At 41.6% G+C, this 25,088-nt stretch overlaps 1 protein-coding gene across 1 annotated transcript in view; it reads left to right on the top strand.

Annotated features, from left to right (window-relative positions):
- The window catches only part of ELOVL4 (ELOVL fatty acid elongase 4), a 67,630-nt gene extending 62,728 nt beyond the window's left edge, over positions 1-4,902 (top strand). The window contains exon 6 of the mRNA XM_030555802.1: positions 1,149-4,902. Within this exon, the coding sequence (XP_030411662.1) occupies positions 1,149-1,424 (276 nt within the window). The 3' untranslated portion in view covers positions 1,425-4,902. The remainder of the gene's footprint in view (positions 1-1,148) is intronic.
- The last annotated feature ends 20,186 nt before the right edge of the window (positions 4,903-25,088 follow it).

The raw sequence follows: 25,088 nt of genomic DNA, 5'->3' as shown, positions 1-25,088 counted from the left end.
TGTCACTGATCAAAGATTTTTCTTAAATAATTTCTTCTTTGCCCAAGCTTTGTCTTTTCTGTTTGAACGTGATGATAGCATGTATTGTATTAAATTATGATCTACATGCTGTTTTATATAATAAATATTTAAAAATATATAGACCGAAGGTTGTATATTATATGCTACTTTTTACAGTAAGTACCTGTGCACCAATCCATGTCCATATTTTTTTTAATCATGGGGCCTCAGAACAGAAAAGTAATTCTGTATTCCTTATCAGCTTCAAAAGGTAAGCTTAAGTTAACTGGCAGATGTAAAATTTTAAAGGCTTTTTCCTGTTGATTTTATAGGACTTATCTATGCACAAACTTGCACCAAAATAAGTGAATCAGTTTTAATACACACCTTTTGTTAATTCAGTGCAAGTCTATGTGTGGACACTCTTAATTCAGTCAGAATAGGATATTTGTGTTCTGAAAGACGTGTCCACAAGCAGACTTCCACTGAATTAACAGACAATGTAAATTAAGACTCATTTAATTAGTTATTTTGGAGTGAGGTTTAGAGTAGCCCTTAGCCAGGCCTTTACAATAGTTGTCTCTGTCTGGTAAATAAAAATAGTGGTCGGAGCTGAGGGAAAGGAAGAGCTTTTTAAAATAATTGTATTAAATTTAAAAAGAATTATTTGTAAGCATTGAAGGCTTGACCTTCCTCAGCAGTAGAAGGAGAGAATAGTGGGGAGTGGAGCCATCTTTGGCAACAGAGTTTGGAGGATATCAGAAATTGAGGTGCCCATCTTTATATCAGCATATGCATACATTGTTTTGTGACCAGAGTACTGGTTCCTAGAGTACAGAGACTTGTATAGCTGCTGTGCAGCTTCCATGATCTCTGACAGATACTGTAAAAGAACAGCTGTCTAATCTCTGGGAACTTCCCTATAAGACTTAAAATGCTGTGAATGTAAATGTTTTACTACTGTTTGTATTTGTTAGTGTAGAGAAATATTGCAATTATAGATTACTTATGTAAACCAGGAATTGTGTTTCACAACAGACAGTTTTTTCTTTATAATTAATACGTTATTGTACTTTCAATAAAAGTTGATATAGTCAAACCGAACATGGCATCAAATGGTTTATTATGCAATATTTTCTTTTTTTCAGATTCAGTTCTATGTGACTCTTGGCCACACAGCCATGTCTATTTATATCGACTGTCCCTTCCCTAAATGGATGCACTGGGGTTTAATGATCTATGCTGTCACCTTTATTTTCTTGTTTGGTAACTTCTACTATCGGACATATAAAGTGCCCAAGGAACCCATTAAGAATGGCAAAATAGTGAATGGTGCTGTTGCAAACGGTGTAAGCAAACTAGAAAACAATCTAGTGGTGGAAAATGGAACAAAGCAGAAAAAGGGAAAAGCAAAAGGAGAGTAACATATCCAAGCCTTAACCATTGCTGGCAGTGGGAAACCTCCAGTTTGGTTTAAAAAGAAAAAGATTAAAAAAAGAAAAGTATTGTACCAATTAACCCTTAGGTTACTGAAGAGCTAGAACACAGATATTTTCATTATTTATGAAGATTGTTTTAACAAAAATATTTCAAGTTAAATTTCTGTTATAATTATGTAATTATCAAGCATTTGATGATCTCTGTGTAAACTTTTAGACCGCGGGTGCTGATGAATGTAAGAAAGAATTGCAGTAAATAACATGTTTTAGCAGTCCAAAGGTTAATATTACCAGTGATCCAGTGGTTTGTTGAAGCCCACATTTCTATGTGGAAAAAGGCAGCTTTTGAATATTTCTGTTTCTGCCAGAAATTTATTAAATTCCAAATTATGATGCTGTTTGCTTTTATCTGAAGATACAAGCTCTCATTATTAATTAGAGAGATCTCAAGACAGTTATGTTCACAGTTATGAACAGAGTCTGTTGACCTATCAGACACTCTTTGTTTTGATTTAGTGTCTGCTACAATTTTTCTTCTATTGTGGAAATATACCTACCTCTTAATCTGCTGAAAAGAACATTTAACATTAAATAACTTTAATTTCTGAAATATGGAGTCTTCTAATATAAATGTCAGTTAATGCTAATTGGAGAAAGAAATTGCTTTCCTGAAAAAATACATTTTCACCTGTTTTGTAGAATTATCATCTGTCTCTTTCAGTGCAAGCTTGGAATGGTATTTTGAATGTGGTTAAATGGAGAGAAAACTTTAAAAAAATATATTTATATGAAACAAAGTACATCTCATAGCCTAAGATAATACATTCAATGTAAGGTTATTCTGCCTTGTCCCCTACCTGCATTAAACCCATGGTGCTAACTCTTATAACACTCAAAATGATTGTATGGTGTTATGGTGAGGGGGAACATACTGTAGAACTTAATCCTTCTTTTGCAAATGCTACGTGCATTCGATGCCAGTCATGTTTAAATAGAAAACAGGCACACTTCATCAGGAGAGAGAATCTGCAGTTAAAATATGTCTTTACAGTAAATACATTGTGAGTATGTTCTGGAAATATCTGCCCATACGTTAGTCTTTGATTGTAGACTACACATCTGGTATTGTTTGCAGGCCACCGCCTAATGCAAATGATAGAAGTAGATTGGCTGGCATTCCTCCAGTATTGCTGGCTCTTGTCAGTCTATGTTCTGGGGTTGCTCTGCCTATCATTCCTTAGTCAAAACAGTTATAAGAAGACAGTCTTTTTATATAGCACTTCACTAAGATTAATCTTTCCTTATGTGAGGAAAGCATGGCAGTATTTCTTATTCCTTTTCTGTTTACATGGATACTGACGCATGGAGAATTGTCACTTGTTCCAGCTCACAATGAATATGATGTAGAACTGGGACTAGAACGTAGGTCTCTTAACTCCTAGTTCTCTGTTTAGACTCCTGCTAGTTCCCAGATACATTTCTGACATTCGTGGTTAAAAACAGGTGTATCACTAGTCAGCTCTCTTACACTGGGGAAATGGTACAGTTTTTCAAGTAAAGAATGTATAAAAAGTTCTATCTGTAGAAGTTAAAATATCTAACACAATTTAAAATTTTCAACTGTTATCCATCCACCGTATAATAAAGAATAGGCAAACAAAACCAACACCTTTTCTGTTACTATGTTTCTGTCCTTCCCCATTTTACCAAAAACTCTCTCTGTATCCAAATACCAAGATAGAAATGCAAGGAAGAGAACTTGAGGACATAGCCTGTAGTACTGGAAATGGGTTAAATTGGAAGTCAGTTCTTCAGTAGTAAGCCCTCTTCCTGCCCCCAAGCAGAATACATGACAGGGTGCTGGATGGCTAGAGCATAGAAGCTTTATTGCACTGGAATTGCATTAATTATCCTATTAGCTTAGTCTTGATGCTTTCCAAAAAAACCTCTGGATTTGTACAAATGTATATTTCTGTGTAACAATAGTCATAAAGCATGTGGGAGGGGAAAAGGGTCGAGGTCTTTCTCAAACAAATCTGCATGTATTCTCCCTACTTCTAGTAAACTAGCATTTGGCTTGGATGTTTTTATTTCCTTTCTTTTTAAGCCAAATTAAATGAAGTGATGCAACATGTAACATCTTCTGGCTCCTAAAGAGCCTCTTGAGAAATGTTCTGGTACTGCCACATCTTTGAAATAAAAATTTCATCTTGCATGTTGACCAGTATTTGGGAGCCAAATTCCCACTTACTGTATGCATCAAAAATGCACTTAAGGATGAAAACAGCTGAAGCCTATGACAGGAGGTTAGGCAAATCTTGCATTGGAATTTTGGGTCTAGGACACTGGAATTCTGGGTCAGCTGGTGCTTGTAAAAGAGGAGCTTGCTAGAGGTAAAACTACATTCTGAGTGAATCTAGGTGCAGGCACAGCTCTCATGTCACTTGGGCTCACAGGCAAAGCCAGTTATAGAGATCTTTCCTGGCACACTGCTATATATAGAGTTTACCAACACTGTCACTGAGATAGCATTGAGCTTGCAGCATCCATCCTCTGCTACAGGGTTTTCCTTGATCCAGTTCTTGTCTGTCGATGTCCGTATGATTCAGTCCTGCTTTAAGCCTGAGTACGATGTCTCTTATTGGTGGAGTGTTCTGAAGTGGAATACTTGTACTTTCTTTCTATTCCTTCCTGTGTCTGAGAAGCCTGAGCTGCAGAACACAGCCAAAGTTGACAGCTTGCAGTTCATCCTCTTTCCTCCGGTTTGAGGCAGTAATGCACATGTATGCACTGCTAAAAACTCACTGTCTTGCCCATTCTGTGCCTTGCCTGATTGTCCATGGCACCTCAGAATTTGGCTCCAGATGTAGACAAAGTAGAGTGCATGTGAAAATACGTGTACATATACACAAAATTAAAACTACAGTGCTGAAAATGTGTATAGTGATTTTTTTTTTGCTATGCACTTTTTATATAATCATGACTCTATTTAACCATTTGGCACCTAGGACTTTTCCATTGAAAGGGATGTCTTTCCTAAGAAATTTTGAAACCTTTGGACCAATCAGCTGTCACACCATTTGTACTTGATCCCACACATATCTTCTCAACCCAATTTCCCATAGTGAAACTTCATCTCTAGATAACTTAATATTTTTTTAAAGCAAACTAGGATTTATATATGTTCTTAACAGGTACTCCTAATTTGAGAAGTAACTGATGAGTTTTAAATAGGACTTTTGGATGCTTCTAGGGATTAACCACCAAAACCAAGCTACTTTCATTGATTATAGCTCTGATGCCAGGCATTTAAAACATGAATGGCATTTGTTGGTCATTTTAGGCATAGGCTACTGGGAACCTCACAATGTCACTTGTTCAAATGTAAAACAGCAGATCAAGGGATGTGCTCTTTCCCCTCTATTTGACATTCGTGAGGCCTCATCTGGAGTACTGTGTCCAGGTTTGGGCCCCACACTACAAGAAGAATGTGGAAAAATTGGAAAAAATCCAGCGAAGGGCAACAAAGATTATTAGGGTTCCAGAGCACATGACTTATGAGGAGAGGCTGAGGGAACTGGGCTTGTTTAGTCTGCAGAAGAGAAGAATGAGGGGGGATTTGATAGCTGCTTTCAACTACCTGAAAGGGGGTTCCAAAGATGATGGATCTAGACTGTTCTCAGTGGTACCAGATGACAGAACAAGAAGTAATGGTCTCAAGTTGCAGTGGGGGAGGTTTAAGTTGGATATTAAGAAAAACTTTTTCACTAGAAGGGTGATGAAGCACTGAAATGGGTTACCGAGGGAGGTGGTGGAATCTCCTTCCTTAGAGGTTTTTAAGGTCAGGCTTGACAAAGCCCTGGCTGGGATGATTTAGTTGGGAATTGGTCCTGCTTTGAGCAGGGGGTTGGACTAGATGACCTCCTGAGGTCCCTTCCAACCCTGATATTCTATGAAAATAAATATTGATGTCTCAAATGCACAGTAATTGGGGATCATTGTCATCCATACCTACAGACATCACATGTCATGCATGCTCTGATAGCTGACCAACGACTCCATTCAATGGTAGAGAGCACTTTAAGAAAACTACACAGTTAATGGGATAAGGGAAAAGTCTCTTCCTCAAAATATGCTTCTAGTACATCTGGCAGCCATGTGCTCAAAGCTGGGAATGGATACGGGTTTACAGGCCCCTATTCTGTAAAGATTTATGAACATGCTTAGCTTTATGCACCTTTACCAACTGCAGTGGGATTGCTCATGGTGTGTAAAGTTAAACCAGGCATTGCTTTGGTGCAATACTGAGGCCATAACTTGCAAATTAAAGCTTGTAATTTGGCATGTTGCAGTTTGGATGGAAGGGAGATTTATTACTGAGTGTCTTTGATCAGTTGCAAGCACAAACAATGGAAGTCTAGAAGGGGTGAAAAGTAGCAAGTCATCTCTGCTTCTAGTCACCCAGCAATGTGGTGCCAGAATTAATCGGACAAATTTTCTGCTAGTATAAGCTCTTGAAATTCCACTAAAGTCAGTGGAGTTGTGCCCATTTACATCAGCAGAGAATTTGTTCCAATTACTTCTATTTCCAAAGAATGAAAAAATGCTTGCTTTCTGTGTGTTTATTTGCCAATAATGCATGTAAATAGAGATAATGAGTGGTTAGGGAGGCTTCTTGTGCATAGGATGCTTTGCTTTTGTAAACATTAAAATAAAATTTATTTTTCATTCTGTTCAGGAGTTCACTGGTTATGATTTTCATATAGATTAGGTTTTTTTTCTCTCAGTGTCCCACTGGCTTTGTGAAACTTGTCAACTCTAATTGCATCATTTGTTCTAATGTAACTTGTCACACAGCACAGTACTTCACAAGAAACATTTTTCAGGCACATTCTTCCACTTTATGATTTGGGTGATTTTCTAAACTAAGCGTGGGGCTGAGCAGATTAGTCTGGAGGCTTTGGAGTCCTAGTCAGGGAACTGAAAACTTAGTGAAGAATTTGGCTTCAATTTAGATTCTGTGCACTCCATAGATGTCTTAGAGGTTGTACAGTGTGCCATATGTGGTCCTGAATGTCAGCTTAGGCCAGCAGAAGCTCGTACTGTCTGCTAGGCAGAGTTAGCATTTGATGCTTTTCCAGCTTGTTGTAACAGCAATAATATTGTGCCTTAGTTACATGAGCAGAAGAGAGAGTAATTCAAATAAGTAAAGGAAGCCAGTGAAATGACTGAGTATAATGATCATGTTGATGGAAGCCCTCTGAATCCAGCCTCTCCTCTCCTATTGTACGCTGGAGAAAGTGTTGAGTAGAGAAACCTTGCACCATCTGAGGGCCGTAGACACTTCTTTCTTTGCAGTATTAATACTAAGAAAAGAGAAATTAAAAAGTAAAGCTAAGTGATTTAGTAATTGCATCATAATGCTTTGTAATTATACAGCACCTTTCATCTGAAACTCTCAAAGTGCTTTACAGACATTGGGCCTGGTTCCCCATGGCCTTGTCCTTTGCATAGTCATTTACACCTTTACAATCCCATCATTGGTAGGAATGGAAAACTGTGACTTAATAGCGCTTTATACCTACTTTGCTCCCTCATTGCTCAGGTGCAAATGACTACCCACAAGATACAAAGCATTGGTAAAGCAGGCTTAATAGAGGTATGTCTACACTGCATCCGGGAGCGAGCCACCCAGCTTAGGTCCATAGACTTGTGTTAGCACAGACTTGTGCTAGTGCTCACAGTGCACTAAAAATAGGTGGACAGATGTTGCTTTGACATAGCGGCTCAGGCTGGCACGTGCTCTCAAGCAACCTCTGTCTATCTATTTTTAGTGCACTGTTGTGAGCTCCATCAGCACAAGTTTGTGGACCCAAGCCAGGAGGCTTGCTTCCAAATGCAATGTAGGCATACCTCAAGGGTATGTCTGTGTTGCTTAGTAAACCCGGCTTAAACTGAGGTTTAAGACCAACCCTCTCACCAGCCACATAGTCTTCTGACTCATGCCAGAAACCTCTCATGGCTCAGGTTTGAGGATTACCTAGGATTATGGGTCCAAACCCATTCAGTTTGCAGTGTGGAGGTAGCTGAAGCTTAGGTCACCAGGCTCCTGTCCATAGTCTGCCAATGCTATCCCCCAAACCCTTAGGCCTGTGTATCCCAGTCCTTCCATCCCCAATTTCTCACTTGATTCCTAGGAACCAGAAGCACCTGCCTGATTCCAATGCAGCTGCTCAGCATTTAACCCTTCATTGCCACTCAGAATACTTAACTGGAAACACACTTACCCCTCTGGTATTTCAGCTATGGCCTGCACTAACAAGAAGTCCTACATCAAACACACTGCTAGCTGGTCAGAGGAACACAGCCAAATTCTGGTGAAAATGTGGTGTGAAGAGAGAAGAGCTTCAACTTCTGCAAAAGCACCAGAAACAACCATGTATACAAAAGTATCTAGGCAAGGCTGGCAGCATTGGGGATCTGCTGGACTGCCTATCAATGCCGGGAATGAGTAAAGCAGCTGAAGACCGAGTACTGTGAAGCCAGAGATGACAACTGCACCTGAGGAAACTCCCTGTCTACCTGCCTCTTCTGTGAAGAGGTTGGTGGTTGGAACTGCAGCAAGCACAGAGCCAGCAGTGTTGCATGACAATCTGCTGAGGAGCGGTAACACACTTACAACCCCTCAGTCTCAGGCAGATCAAAGGAGAGCCTGCAGCCATAGGATCCAGCAGCTGAAGTAACCCTGGACATGCTTGTCAAGGGTCAGGCTATGCTGCCAGAGCATCTACAGCACATCCTGGGTCCATATTCAGAAGACCTGTTTGCAGATGGCCTGGGGGAAAGCAGCCTGCAACTGAAGCAGCAGCAAGAAGAAGTTGCACTGAAGCCGGAGCCTGGTATGTATTGGCTGCCATATATTTTGTTATAAATAATAATAGTGGGAGGGATTTCTGGATTATGTGAAATTGAAATATGAGTACAAGCTCTGGGTTGGAGTGTGCTTCCATTGAGGGCAGAAGCCACACCATTTCCCTAGCGACCCTGGCCTCCTCCCACATGGGAGGTACCACATGGGATTCAAAATGGATACTGGGAAATGGGGGGGGTTAAACAGCATGAAATTTTACTAGTTGCACACTTATTGTTAGAAACATAGGTTTGAGTTATTAAACTTATGCATCTTACTTTCCCTTTCTTGCAAGTACAACACAGCTTCGAATTTGGCCATGCTCGACCATCCTCCTAGCATAGCTGAAGTGTCCCAGACTCCCTGTATTGCCAGCCCTCATGGCATCAGAGTAAGTATCTAGTATTATGGGTATGAATAGTATTTAGTCTACAGTACCTGTAATATGAGTCCTCATGGCAGTTGAGGATATATTTAGTCCGAGGCTGCTAGTTGAGTCTGTACAAGTAATTCAGGATACTTTTAAGAAGGTGTCCCCATCCAAAATCAGCATCTTATTTTGCCACTAATTTCCCCCCATTTCTGGGTGGTCATGCATGCAAACTTCTCATAGAATGCAAACTCCAGATGGTTACATTCTGGGCTAGGGAATCCTTTTAGGGCTGCCTCTGTAGTTTATGAGCCCTATTCATTCGTAGATCGGTCACCTGATGCCAAAACATCTCCTTTTCATAGGTTGATGGCTCTCCACTGCTGGCCTGGAATTAAAGTTCTTGCTTCCATTGAGGCACTGTCAAGACCACGATGTCCTCCAGAGCTTGTCCTGCCTGGAAGGATTATGAAATCATAGCTAGTAACAGAGTCCTTCATAGGATTCCACGTCACCCCCGCCCACCAAAAAAGGGGGATTTATAAATGCTTTTAATTTAGTTTTGGTATGTTGGCTTGAACTGTGACATTCAGGAACTTCTGTGCAGGGCAATGAATTTTATGTGAATAAAGTAAAACCAAAAGATAACACATATCATCTTTTGACCTTAAAGTGACATAGCCCCAGGAAAACTGTAGAAACCCTCGTTTATTTTCATAGACAATAATGCACTCTTTCATTTTTATTGGCAGGCCCTTCCACTCTGCTGGGCCGAGGGAAGGAACTAGCAGTCTGAGGGAGCAGACTGACACCAGCGTACAAGCGGAGAGAGTCACAGATTAAATGAGGCTGGACATTTTGGGCAAAGCTGATGAGCAACTTTCTTATCCAAGAATGAAGGAAGAAAGAAGGCAAGAAAGCCGGTGAGACTGCCCAGCCAAAGGAGAGATTGGCAGCCCAGTTCATAGAGTGAGAGTGGAGGTTGAGGGAAGAAGACAGTGCAGCAACAGGAGCTGTTTGAGAAGTTGCTTATTCCCCTGGCAATCAGGCTGCAGTCTTCGGCACCAGCTTCATGCTCTGAGTCCCCTCCATGCTACCGTGTCCTGCAGGCTATGCAGCCTTTTGACAGCCTTTTAGGGTTGGCTGGTCCATGGCAAAGGCAATGAACATAACATTGAACAGTCATATGTATCCTGTATATTCCTCCATTTCTATTCAACCAGAGCCCATGCATTTGAAACATGCTAGAAGGGCCAAGGAGAACAGGGGACACACAGAAACACTGAAACTAATATAGTGGCAATGTATATGGTTTGGCTGTTTCCCCTCTTTTTTCCCCTCTTTTTTCATTTTTTTCATTTGGTTTCTTACTATGCTCTGTTTTTTATTTATTGTCTTTTACATCTTGATGGCAACTAATCTGCCTCAAAGATTTTTAAAATGTAACTTATTTACATGCATGTTTAAAATAAACATTTGTAAACAAGGATACGAGTCATTTTTGTCAAAATTGATACAAAGAAACCTGATCGTAGTAATCCATAAATTTCATTTGAGATAAATCAGTTTTATAAAATACAAAACAAAATTCAGAGAACCTCATTACAGTAATCCATAAGCCATTTATTGTACATTAACACTCTCTCTATAAAACACATAACAAAAATCATAAAAATTCTAACATAGTTGTCTGTAAAAATTCTACATGGCAGTCAGAAATTATATTATGTCACTCCCTTTCATCCATGTCAACTATGTGAATACACAAAGTACCTCTGGATTTGTGTGTGTGTGTGTGTATCCTGCCTCAGTCCCAGTAATGACAGGTGTACTTTCTGAATGCATATGCCATTGCAGCAATCCAGCAGTGTCTTGAGTCCACTCCTGGTAAATTGGTTTAGCTTTGCAGACATTGTGCAGTGCACAGCAGGACACAATAATGTGATCGGTATTGACAAGATAGGCATCCAAACAGTTCTAGAGATAACGCCATCTGGATTTCAAGCAACCAAATGCACATTCCACCACCCTCTGACTGCTAGTGAGCATGTAATTGAACCTTCTTTTGTCAGGGCCTCTGAAATAAGGGTACAGTTTCATAAGCTGCAGCAGAACAGGCTATGCAGGATCCCCTAGAATAACAGTGGGGACAATGGCTCCATTTATATCAATGCCATTTTGGAGGGAATAATGTCCCAACTTGTCCATGAAGGTAAAGTTCTGATCGCTTGGAAACCCTGGCATCATGACAAGTTTCAGAGTAGCAGCCGTGTTAGTCTGTAGCAACTTGCTAGTACATCCCACATTGGTGTCCAGGAACTTGCTCTGTGGTTGACCTGCATAATGATGGAGTGGTACCCTTTGTGGTTTATGTACTCCATGCACTCCTTGTGGAGGAAAAACACTGAGCTCATGAGTCCCATCAGTAGACCCAGAGCAGTCTGGGAAGCCCATTCTCTCAAAGCTGGCAGTTATTTCAGGAACATTGTTTATGCCCACCACCTTTGGGTAAACCACAGTCCTGATTGCCTCACAAACCTCCACTACCATAACTCCTACAGCTGACTTGCCAACACTAAACTGGTTAGTCACAGACCTGTAGCTGGATGGCCAAAGCAACCCATTTTTGGACTGGCGTGGCCTCTCTTGTGTATGTCCTGATGCTGAAGGGTCAGAACAAGTTGATCACATAGCTCCAGGAACTCCTGCTTCTTCGTGCAAGAGTTCTGGAACCACTGCTGATACTCCCCGGGTCCACATGACGATGCAATCCAACCCGTCTGTCCTTGTGGTGGTGTTCCAGAAGCACTGGTCTGCGTAAGGGGTATCTGCAGTTATGTCAGCAAGCATGATCTGCATCAGCTGGGTCATGGATGCCATTTCTCTACCCCCCTCGGAGAGGTGCCTTTGATAGGACAAATACAGCCTCCAAAATCTCCATCAGTGTCTCACAGAGGCTCGGCTTGCATGCTGAAATAGCAATGATAGGGCAAGTTGGAGCAGTTCTCCCATTGGTGCTAGATCCAGCTTACAGGTTCTGGTTGCAGGGAGAGTGCAGACTCAAAAATGGCTCCACTGAATGTGGTGGTGGGATAAGAGCACTTCTGGTAAGTGCCAGGCAATTCTCCCACAACGCACCATGAACCAAGCCCCAGAGTGGCTACAGGTAGCAAGGGCACTAAGAATCCTGGGATATGACCTGTGACAGATCCAAACCAGTGGGGTACAGGAGTCTGGTAGAGGGCAAATATACAGGTCACTGGATGAGTTTTCTGTTCCCTGAGTGACCAGAGCAGGGACTGCACTAGAGTAATCAGGAACCTGCTAGAACCAATTAAGGCAGACAGGCTGATTAGAACACCTGCAGCCAATCAAGGCAGGCTAATCAGGGCACCTGGGTTTTAAAAGGAGAGGAAGTGCATGTGAGGAGCTAGGAGCAAGAGGTGCAAGGAGCTGAGAGTTGCTGGAGGACTAAAGAGTACAAGCATTATCAGACACCAGGAGGAAGGTCCTGTGGTGAGGATAAAGAAGGTATTTGGAGGAGGCCATAGGAAAGTAGCCCAGGGAGTTGTAGCTGTCATGCAGCTGTTACAGGAGGCACTATATACAGCTGCAATCCCCAGGGTCCTGGGCTAGAACCTGGAGTAGAGGGTGGGCCCGGGTTCCCCCCAAACCTCCCAACTCCTGATCAGACACAGGAGAAGTTGACTCAGATTGTGGGGAAGATCACTGAGGTGAGCAAATCTGCCAAATAAGCGCAGGACCCACCAAGGTGGTGGAGGAACTTTGTCACAGACCCCAGAAGCCACATTGTCTACTCGTGTCTGCAGAATGCAGTACGGACACAACACACAAGTGCGAGACTCGTGTTTATAATGCAGTGTGAGTGGTCAAGCATGAGCTTGCTAAGATCAAGTCTGCATGCGTATGTCCCACAGACCCAATTTACTATGAAATATAGACATACCCTTAGTGATAAAGATACCAAAGTAGGATTTTTAGTTGACAGTTATGACCAAATTCTGCTTTGACTCACACTTTTTGCAACTCCACTGAAATCAGAGGGCTGATATGGGGGTGTATGTCAGGGCAGAACTTGGCCCTTAGTTAGGTAGGAAAATGCATACTACAGTTAATTAGATAATTAAACATTCTGAGATGTGGATTTTTTTCTGTAATATATGGCACAATACTTACTCCCTCTATATATATACCAAGAGCTGGTATTTGTGACCAAGTTAAGTGTTCTGGAATTAAATGATTTGATAGAAAACAAAGGATCTACTGTATTTTATGTATTTATTTTATCATGTCACCTACATCTTTAGCTGTCAGGTTGGTTGTTTTTTTTGTTGTTTTCCTTGTTTCTGATTAACTACTTATCCGTTTCCTCTATTAAGATCAAAGGGGGCTAAAGACAAAGGTTGAATTGGATCAATATATTCTGTGGTTTGAGATGCAGTCTTGAATGCCATTACTCAGATAAAGCATTTAGTTAAAGGTCAGTTTTTCAAACTAAATTCTTTATATGGACTAGTGCCTTTGAGTGTCGTTGTGGTTCACTTCGTAGTGAGGTGATCCTGGCAATTACAGACCGGTAAGTCAAACGTCAGTACCGGGCAAATTAGTTGAAACAATAGTAAAGAATAAAATTGTCAGATGCATAGAACATAAATTGTTGGGCAAAAGTCAACATGGTTTCTGTAAAGGGAAATTGTGTCTTACTAATCTGTTAGAGTTCTTTGAAGGGGGTCATCAGGAGTGATGTGGAGAAAGTAGGTAAGGAAAAACTATTTACTTATTCCCATCATACAAGAACTAGAGGCCACCAAATAAAATTAATGGGCAGCAGGTTTAAAACAAGTAAAAGGAAGTAGTTCACGCAGCGCACAGTCAACTTGTGGAACTCCTTGCCTGAGGAGGTTGTGAAGGCTAGGACTATAACAGCCTTTAAAAGAGAACTGGATAAATTCATAGAGGTTAAGTCCATTAATGGCTATTAGCCAGGATGGGTAAGGAATGATGTCCCTAGCTTCTGTTTGTCAGAGGGTGGAGATGGATGGCAAGAGAGAGATCACTTGATCATTACCTCTTAGGTTCACTCCCTCTGGGGCACCTGGCATTGGCCAATGTTGGTAGACAGGATACTGGGCTAAATGGACCTTTGGTCTGACCCAGTATGGCCGTTATTATGTTCTTGTTAAGTGGCCTAATGGCTACAAATATGATTATACATTGATTACTTAATGTGTTGAGAGAATCACATATTAGTTAATTACAGAAACTTATTCATGTGATGGATTATGGTTCTTGCATTGAGCACTGTTGTATCAATTGTCTGTAGGCTGCTAGTACACATTGTCTTGATAGTATTAAGACTTTGGTGTCCCTGATTGATGGACTGAACACCAGTGGAGTTAAGACAGCCTTAAATGAAAACAAAAGCAATTTCATTTTAGATTCAGTATGATGGAAATGATTATGCCTCATTCAGAATCACTATTGTCTGTCAAATCAATATGTGACAGATTGTAGCCTGCTACATAAAGAGGGAAAATTGATTTTTTTAAAAAATAGATTAGTGACTATTAGCGACTTTTAATAGACTAATGCAGCTTGGGTTTGATCCTTAGATTGAGGGCCATTAAGACAGTAACAGTATCAGATGATTCCATGTCAGACCTGTGTTTTGTAAGTGAACTACATCTACTAGTTTCTTTTTAAAGGTAAGAAAACAAACTGGATACAAATGGTGAGTCAGAGCAAAAGTTGGAAATTTCAGAGCTGAGGTTCATTCTTCCCTTAACTTTTGCTATTGTATTTGGCTACTGCAGCGCTCTGAGACCATTACGATATTATTATTGCTACCTATTTATTATGTATATATCCTATAACAGTATTTTGTGAACATACTCGGCTCTTTACAAATGACTTAGAATGATGACAAGCATCTCAATTCCTGGCCACAACTGCTTAAGTTAGAGTGTTAGATCTGCACACATACAATGCGTACATAAACAAGTAAACGTTTGCTCTGAATTCTTTGACTTTTGATCTGTCAGACTTTTAAAATATTGTAAAGCTCTTTGCAGGTGAAGGGTGCTATACAAGTGCTAAGTATTATTCTATAGAGTTCCTTTACATCTGCTTTGTTTCTTTTTGTGCTTGTGTCTCCTAGTCAGATGCCTACTCTTACAATATGTTCTGTGGGCTTCTCCTCTTTTTTTTTTTTTTATGTTACAGAGTGTAGGAGGACATGTGATGTAATAAAATAGATTCCAAGGGAATATTGCCATTTTAATTCACGTTGAGGTATAAACTTTGGGCCAACCCAGTCCCTTCTCTGTCACTTTTGTGTCTGCTGAGTAGCACAGAGGGAACATAATCTGGCCACAGCTGACTTGTTGACAATTTCCCTGGTGGAGGTGAATACTCAACTGGCATAAAGCTATCAGAGCTGGTTCCTAGACCACACTCTCCTTCATTCATTCCTAGGCATAAGGGGCAGGGAGACTGGGATGGGAGCGGTAGAGCAGAGTTCCCTCACTGCAATTCTCAGCTGACATATGGCCCCTTAGGAGCCATAGCCAGCTGCTATAAGTTAGAGTAGTCCCTAGCATATATTGACACATGAGCAACTGTTGCCCAGTATGTTTGAAAATTTGAAATCTGCAGCTTGGGTTGCAGAATTTAGTTCCAGATTCATGTTTCTTCAGTTTAGCATCTAGTCTGTTCTTCAGTTCAACCTCCAGTTTCCAATGGCTGGGTGTAAGCAAAATGTATCCGGGTTTTCCCAAGAAAGCAATAAAAATTGTTCTTAATAGCAGCTAAATTTTTAATGGAAACTTGTCTCTCTCAGCTCTCTTTAACCAATGTGCATGTCTGTCTTTTTGCCCTGAAATGTTATCATGAGTTAATTTATAAAGCCTAGAAGAAAATTGCTGTGTGCACTGAGGAAACAGTTATACTTTTACAGTTTGTCATTCATAATTCAAAGCAATCAAATTTACTTATTTATTTTAGAATGTCTAATAAATAGAAAGCTGTATAGTGTTAGTGGATTAAATAGAAAAAAATACTCTGAACTTACATAGTGCTTTCAAACCAAATATGTCAAAACACTTTAGAAAAGTGGGCATTTTTTTATACAATAGAGCAAACAAGTTCTTTTCAGATCATTACAATATTTGGTTTAAATTTTGTCACTAATTATTGGGTTACAGGGACAAATTGCAGTTTTGTACTCTGTGATGTCAACATACATATTATACACTGCTTGCAAGAGTTTAGGACTATGGGGGAATGAGTGTTTATTAAATAATAAAAATATTGTTAGAGATTTTGTAATGAGGTATTCTGTGATCTATCAAAGTTTAAGAAAAAAAGAAAAAGCCTTCCAACCTTGTCATGTTAATTGCAGGCAATCAGCAAAAATTTAATATTTCTTGCATAGGACCAAATCCTTGTCCTATTGAAATCAGTGGATGTTCTTGGCTCACTCTGGATTTGAGCAAAACTGTCTTTCACTTCTGGCTGATTTCAGTGGATGTCCTGGCTGATCAAGGACAGCAGCATTCTGCCCAAAATGTTTAAATAGGATTGCTAAGACACATGGTGCATAGCAAACCTTAAAGGCATGGATTTTACAAAGTTCAAACTCTTCATGTATTTTACCATACACATGAGTAAAATCTGGAAATAATAGAAAATTCAAAGTTAAAAAGGCATCCTATTAATCTTGCTATTTAATAGGCAGCAGATTTAAAACAAACAAAAGGCAGTACTTCTTCACACAACAATCAACCTGTGGAACATGTTGCCAGGAGATGTTGTGAAGGCCAGAAGTATAACTGGTGTTGCAGAGCTCCGGCTTTGCCTCGGGAATGGGGGTGGGGGTCTTGCACTTCTAGGCAGTTAGGGCTCGCCTCAGAGGTTTGCTATGACCCTCAGTGTAGCCTCTCTTCCCTCCTAGAGGCAAGGGTTACAGCTTACTGATCCACCTTCATCATCAGCCAGTCCATGGATTTGGTGTAAGAGCCCTCTTTTGTCCCAGTCTTCCTACTCAGGGAGTGTTTTTGTAGTGTCGTGGGGAACCCAGGCCCATCCTCTTCTCCGGGTTCTAGCCCAGGGACCCTAATGGCACCAGCAATAGTAGTTTCCTGGACAACTACCGGAGCTATAGCCCTTCCCTGGGCTACTTCCCTAAATGGACCCTCCTAGCACCCTCCTTGGTACCTGACCATGCTTGTCCTCCTGGCTCTTTCACTGCACACTGTCTTTCTCTCAGTCTTTCCCCAACACACCTTACTCCCAGCTCCTACCAACCAGCCTCTCTGAAGGGGCTTCCTTTTAAACTAGTCCCAGCTGGTTCTAAATGGGCTTCAGGTGATCTGATTAGCCTGTTTCCCTTGATTGCTTCTAATCAGTTCTTAATTGGTTCCAGGTGTCTTATGGAGTCTGCCTGACTTAATTGCTTTAGCACCATCCTGACTGCTCTGGGGCAACTCCTGCCCTGGTCACTTAGAGAACAGAAAACTATTCATCCAGTGTCCAGTATGTTTTCCTTCTACCAGACTCCTCCACCCAACCAGTCTGGGTCTGTCACACTGGATTCAAAAAAGAATTAGATAAGTTAATGGAGGATATGTCCATCAATGGCTACTTGCCAAGATGATCAGGGATATATACCCATGCTTCAGAAGCTGAATTGGAGGATGGGATAGATTACTCGAAGTTGCCTTGTTCTGTTCATTCCCTCTGAAACATTTGGCACTGGTTACTACCAGAGCCAAGATACCATGCTAGATGGAACATCGGTCTGATCCTGAATGGCCATTCTTATGTTCTTAAACATTTTTAAAGAATGAAAATGAAATTGCAGTTACCTGGAAATTACTTCAGTACTGAAACAGAACGTGTGATAGCCACATATATCTGAATATCAGCCCCCACATACAACACATGACAAACCAGCATATCAATTATAGTTTATGTAAGTCACTGAAGAAATAGTCTGCTGCATATTGCAGAGGAGCAGAAAAACAAGCTTTTTCTCCATCTGTGCATTTTCATTAACAATTGTCTTCATAATTAGAAGCCATATCAGTTTCAAATTTGCACCGGTAGCTCAGGCTTTAGCAGATTCCAAGAACTCCGTTAGAACTATAGATTATTGTTACAACATTAATCTATGCATTTTTTGTAACAGTGTTTTATCTTATAGGTCTAAAAGCTATATTGTTTTGCTCCAATAGCCTGATCCAGAGCCCACTGAAAGCTGGAAAAGGCATTTATTTTCTAATAGCTTTTGTTTCTGCACTATTATTCACCAAACATATATCAGGGCATTTTTGTTTTTAAATTATTGTAAGCCTTTAAGTATTTTTATATTTTGGGGCTCAAATATTGCCTTAGCAAAGGTATAGTTCTGTTTATTTTTCAGTCGAAATTTAGGAGAATATTTCTCTGTCAGGGCACTCATGTTTAGCAACATGCACCCTGGCGTACAGCTTTAGGGCTTGACCCTGGCTCCCATTGACTCCCAAATGAGTGGGAATGGGCCCACAGTAGCAATCATGGTTCAGCGTTTTGCTGTAAATATTAAAGAGACAGTTGTCCAGCAACCTAGTAGATTGTGTATTAAATGTGAGAGATTTTGCTTCGTGTTAACTTTTTTATATTGCAATTTGAGACATTCGTTGTTATGTCGTAGCACACAAGTACAACGGCTGTACTCTCTTAGGGCCAGATTCTGATTCCCTTATTCACATGGAATAGAATCTTACTCCTGGAGTAGTACTGCCGAGGTCAATTGGGCTGCTTGTGGACAAAGGTGCTATTCAGTATGAGTAAGAGTGTCAGTCTGGCCCCTACTGTTTACAGTTTGTAGAAACTGTAGCAGACTGCTTTCTTTATGGAATAAATGGAGAGGATTGGTAGATAAGAGCTAGAGCAGTGGTTCTCAACTCAGGGCCATGGACCGCATTTGGCACAATTAGGGGTATGGCTACACTTACAGCTGTAAAGCGCTGGGAGTTACAGCTGTCTTCGTACAGCTGTGTAGGGAAAGCGCTGCAGTGTGGCCACACTGACAGCTACCAGCACTGCAGTGTGGCCACATTTGCAGCATTTGCAGCGCTGTTGGGAGTGGTGCATTGTGGGCAGCTATCCCAGCGTTCAAGTGGCTGCAACGTGCTTTTCAAAAGAGGGGGTGGGGTGGAGTGTGACAGGGAGCATGGGGGAGACAGAGAGAGTGGATTTTTGGAGCTGACACTGTGTCCACTCCCTGCCTTGCAAGTTGTAAGGACTGGAAGATACACAGCACCAACCTTCAATCATTTTAAAAGTTTCACCCCCTTCCCCCGCCCCTCTTTTGCAGCTGCTCCAAAACGGACTCCCCCCTCACCCCCCGACCATGTTGCTTCTCTCCTCAAGCAAACTGTGAACATTCCAAAGGAATCCCCCTGCCTGCCTCTGCTCGAGCAAACGAGCTGTGTTTGTTTTTCAGATAAGCAGCTCTAGGAGCCCGGAGTTCACAACAAAACAGCAGAGTGGCTGAACAGGCATTCTGGGATACCTCCGAATACTGCGGAGGCCAATTACAGCACTTTTGGTGGCCACACTGGCAGAGCAGCGCTGCATCACCAGCACTGCAATCCTTATACCCCAGGCAGAGCAGGAGTACAGCCAGTGCTGCAGCCAGGGAGATGCAGTGCTGTATGTGCCTTGCAATTGTGGACGGTGAGTAAGTTGCAGCGCTGTAAACCCACCACCAGCGCTGCAACTCTCCAGTGTAGCCAAGCCCTAGCACACAGTTGCAGCCCAGCTGTGTGTTTAAAAAAAATCCAAAGTTTCCCACTCTGGTTTGGCAGGGGGCGGGGCCAGCCTAGGGGGAAACAGCATCATGCAGCCGTATTCCAGCGTTCCTGCCAGCAGGGAAGGCGGAGCAGCCCACTGTGGCAGGGGAAGAGCTCAGCAATCCAATGTAGGGGGCCCTGCTGGGCAAGTGAATCGTGAGGGAGCCCGGCCTCCTGGGCAGGCTCCGCTTCTGCTCCAGCATGACTGATCGCGCTGTTCCCAAGCGGCCAGAGCGATCCCCAACCAGCCCCAGCCGCACTGCCAGCTCAACCTGATGGACACAGTCACCTCCCAGCAGGGTCGATGAATGCTGGGTTCTGCTCTGTAAATTACAACCTGCTTAACATTAACTTTTGGAATTACAATAAATATTTCCATTAGCTGGCATGCATTTTGAACTGGGGTAAAATGAAAGAAGCAGAGATGGCATATAGATTAAAAAATATTTCTCTCCTCAGTTTTGGTGCTGTATTGAAAGTTAAAATATTGTATCGCAGTTTGGAAAGTACATGTTAGCACAGAAAAGTATTGTTTAAAAAAAGTTTCATGTTGAAAAGGCAAACTTGCAGGAAGTGAATTAGTGAATATGCTTTGAGCAGTTATGTATTGAATACTTAATATAGAAGAGCATAGAAAATAATAAGCAAAGGATGGATGTCTAGTAAGTAACCCTGGACTTTGGGGCAGCCTAGATACTAACCTGACAACTGACTTCTATGTCTGTAATGGGCCAAACTAGAATCATGTCACTGAGAGCCCTTGAACTTTGGAGGAGGTTTGGACCTATCTTTACTAGTAAAGCTTTCACAAGGAGAGAATATGTAAATGCTGATAAACCACTGGTAGGGGGGCAATCAAGATGTGCTAATAATCGTAGCAACAATGTGTTAATGTTAAATGTGATGATATGCAGAATTTAAGGCTAGAAGTGAGTGACTGTATTGAGATTATGAATGCAAAAGCACTAGTCAGGGTTTGCTGGCTCTTAAATCACCGGGACAGTGAAAATATTGCCTTGTTCCAGCTTGACAAACTAGTTTGAACTCTATGTTCCCAATGTAAATAGTTAGGATAGTCATTTTGACTGCATAGTATCTTGAGGCATTATGAATATAAGTTTTAATATATAGTATGCACTGTGTGCCATATGACAGCTTATTCCTCTGTCTATAATTGCATTACAAGAATAATGTGTTGCCATTTAGGCACAAACATTGCCTACCTTAACATTGTTATAATTCAGAAGGCAATATATTCAGAACTTTAAATACTTATTTTTGTCAATAACCCACCACTTGGAAAATGTAATATATGCAGCAGCCTCTTCCAGTGACTGTGAAGTCCCAGGCCAGGACACAGAGAAACTCTTTATAATGATACTAAAGTACAACAGGCTCTGTTTAGTCTGGGAGTTACTGAGCCTGAAAGAAGTACAAGCTCCTGTTTGTTTCCTATATCTTCAATAAAGAATCATCATTGTATTCACTACAGCTGAGTCTTCTTTCTAGTGTAACAAAGGACCTATACAAAGAAAAAAAATTAAGAAAAAGTCAGTAGATGGTGTGTACGGAGTCCATTGCCTAGCACACTTCTGTACCTCTCTGCTATCCTGGTAGCAAAAGTAACTATAGTCAAGGAACACAGGCGGTGCAGCTAATTGTCACAATTTTACCATGAATCTTGAGATATTTTGTAATTTAAAGCCCCAACTCCTGGAGTCGTATGATTAAATGGGAATCTCAGCTTTCATTAAAATAACTTTTTAGCCCTAATGGTTGTAGAGAAGAGTTTGAAAACATGGACTTTAAAGGCTTCAAAAGTAAAAGGCAAATAAAAACTAAAAAAATATTATTTGTTCCTCTCTCATGATATTTAAGACAATGTTATGATTTCTGGGGCCTGACTCAAGAGTTTTCAGTGCTTGGGATTGGCAGTACTGAACCAGAATCAGACCTGTTGTAATCAAGGTGCAACTTTCAACTGGAACCACACAGTTACAATACAGTTGCCGGTGCTTACGCTGAGTCTAAATTTGGCACCATTATTTACAAAGCTGTGCTGACAACGTGGGCTGCGCCAGTGGAATGGGTAAAATACAAAACTCTTTCAAGCTGCCCTTGAACCATAAATGGAACCACTAGACCCTAAAGAAAAGGGGTAAACTGTTAAGAAAAAAATATTTGTTTTTAGAGGATTAAAAACATTTATAGATTGAAAGAATTAGAAATTCTAAAAGTGTACTTGACCAGCTCCCTTTAATAAGTGCAGCCTGCAACCCAAATCACTGGCCACTTCCATTTACCAGTGCTGGGTTTGCTTGTGAGTGCTTGGGAATGGGGACACCATTCTGGACACTGGAAAATAATGATGAAATGCAGCTACTTTCAAGTACAATCTATGAAATTGTTTGAAAAATTTAGCATGTTATTTGAAACAATCAAAGATTAAGATGAATAGATTCCAAGGCCAGATGGGACCATTGTGATCACCTAGTCTGACCTCCTATATAGGAGACACAAGGTAGGTGAGGTAATATCTTTTATTGGACCAAGCTTTGGAGCTATATAAAGCGCTTTAGGTGACCATGTAGCTTGAAAGCTTGTCTCTTTCACCAACAAGTTGGTCCAATAAAAGATATTATCTCACTCACTCCATCTCTCTAAGATCCTTGGACCCACACAGCTACAACTCTGCAAACCTCCTATATAACGCAGGCCTCTTATGAGCCAGGTAAAACCTTGGTTAGTTGGGTTAAAACCCTATTGAGATTGAGAGGTGTGAACTCTCCCTTCAGTTAACATTAACTGTAAATATAAGTGTGATGGGGTCTGTGGGGCGCAACCTGGACTGTGAGATCACTGATCCCTCTGTTCCACCAACCTGAGCTTGCACTCACACTATGATACTGATGTCAAGCTAGAAACCTCTGGCAGGCAGGGCACTTACACAGACATCCATAGACAGGAACACCCCCAGCTGTGTTACATGAATGATCTCCGAGCCACTCATGAACCATCAGTAGGGAAGCTCCAGGCAATTTCCCCCAGCTCTCCAGTCTTGTACCCCAGAACTGTATTGTCTTGCCCTGGTCAGAAGCCTGGCCAGTGCAAGGTCATTTAGTTAGCCACTTCTTCCATGTGGAATGGACACATGCTAGCCTTTGTAAACTGAACTGAAATTTCCCAAGTACTTCAGCCAAAACACACTGTTTTAGATAAAATATAAATCAGGTTTATTAACTACAGAATGATAGCTTTGAAGGCATAGAGATCAGAGTTGGTTACTTAATAAACAAAAATAAATTCAGTCTAAGTTCTACACACTAAACGGATTTGACTCAAGCTGTGTCTCACCCTGACGGATGGTACAAGCAGGTAACAGATCCTCAATACACAGACGGGACTCCATTTCCAGCCTGAGATCACCTTCCCCAGCTCAAACAATGAGGAGTCCTTGTGGCACCTTAGAGACTAAGTCTTTGTCCTCCAGACAGTCCTCCAGGCATTGAGTTGGGGAGGGTGGGGGGAGGGCAAGTGATGATGTCACTTCCACTCTTTTATAGTTTCTTCCAGGAGTGTTTGTTTAGAGTATTGTTTAGAGTAGAGCTGTGTGGGTGAACACACAGATTCTGAGGTCACAGGCAAGAACAGAAAAACGGCAGAGGAAAAAAGGCAAGAAAAAACCAGGCAGGAGCCTGTAAACACAGTGTGACCCTGGGGAAATCTAGGGAGAGAGCTTTTGGGATCTGGTGTTGGCTAGAAGGATTTGGGTGCTTGGTAAGCTAAGAAAGGGCTCCTTTTCTCTTGGTTCATGCTGCATGAAACACAGGAGTTTGTACATTTCTTGTAAATAAACATGATTGCATCAAAGAAATACCTGAGGGGTAGCTGTGTTAGTCTGGATCTGTAAAAGCAGCAAAGAGTCCTGTGGCACCTTATAGACTAACAGACGTATTGGAGCATGAGCTTTTGTGGGTGAATACCCACTTCATCAGATGCATCCAACAAAGTAGCTATTCACCCACGAAAGCTCATGCTCCAAAATGTCTGTTAGTCTATAAGGTGCCACAGGACTCTTTGCTGCTTTTAAAGAAATATCTGACTACCTCCAATTTCTACTCCCAACTGGAATACCCACAATGCCCTAAACTTCACCTAAACACTTGGGTCAAAAAAAGGCAACAGGCCATAGAACTTCTCCTAGAGCATATCTTTCAGAAAAACATCAATCTGGATTTAAAAATTGCCAGGGATGGAGAATCCACCACAAATGTTGGTAAAATGTTCAAATGGTTAATTGCCATCACTGGTAAAAATGTACTCCTTATTTCCAGTCAGAGTTTGTCTAGCTTCAACTTTCAGCCTTGGACCATGTTGTGCCTTTCTCTGCTAGACTGAAGAGCCCGTTATCAAGTATTTGTTTCCCAGGCAGGTACTTATAAACTGTAATCAAGTCAGCCCTTAATCTTCTTTGTTGAACTAAATAGATAGACTCAAGGAGCTCAATCACTATAAGGCGTGTTTTCTAATCCTTTAATCGTTCTCGTGGCTCTTCTTTGAACACTCTCCAATTTATCAACGTCCTCTTGAAAAGACAGTTACTCACCTTTGTAACTGTAGTTCTTCGAGATGTGTTGCTTATATCCATTCTAATTAGATGTGTTGCTTATATCCATTCTAATTAGGTGTGCGTGCACCGCATGCATGCTTGTCGGAAGATTTTTACCCTAGCAACCCTCAGTGGGTTGGCTGGGTCGCCCCCTGGAGTGGTGCTGTTATGGTGCCATATATATACCCCTGCCGGCCCATCGCCCCTTCAGTTCCTTCTTGCCGGCTACTCTAACAGAGTGGAAGGAGGGCAGGTTTGGAATGGATATGAGCAACACATCTCAAAGAACAACAGTTACAAAGGTGAGTAACCATCTTTTCTTCTTCAAGTGCTTGCTCATATAGATTCCAATTAGGTGACTCCCACGCCTCACCTAGGCAGTGGGGTCGGAGCGAAATGTCGCAGAATGTAAAACTGCTGAACCAAATGCCGCGTCATCTCTGGACTGTTGCACCAATGCGTAGTGTGACGCAAAGGTGTGCACAGATGACGATGTAGCTGCTCGACATATCTCCTGGGTGGGTACGTGGACCAGGAAGGTGGTAGATGAAGCTTGAGCCCGAGTAGAATGGGCGGTGAGTTGGCTAGTTGGAACGCGAGCCAAGTCATAACAGGCACAGATGCAAGACATCACACAAGATGAAATTCGCCGCGAAGAGACCGGAAGATCTTTCATTCGTTCTGCACCGCTACGAAGAGTTGAGGTGTTTTTCAAAAGGGTTTTGTCCTCTCGATGTAAAAGGCAAGAGCCCTACGAACATCCAGGGAATGCAACTGCTGTTCCCAACGTGAGGAATGCGGTTTTGGGAAGAAGACCGGGAGGAAGATGTCCTGGTTGACATGGAAGGCAGACACCACCTTAGGGAGGAAGGCGGGGTGTGGTCGCAGGTGCCCCTTGTCCTTA

The sequence above is a fragment of the Gopherus evgoodei genome, chromosome 3 (genome assembly GCF_007399415.2).
Source record: "Gopherus evgoodei ecotype Sinaloan lineage chromosome 3, rGopEvg1_v1.p, whole genome shotgun sequence".
Taxonomy (NCBI): Eukaryota; Metazoa; Chordata; order Testudines; family Testudinidae; genus Gopherus; species Gopherus evgoodei.
This window is presented reverse-complemented; position numbering and strand designations above follow the sequence as displayed.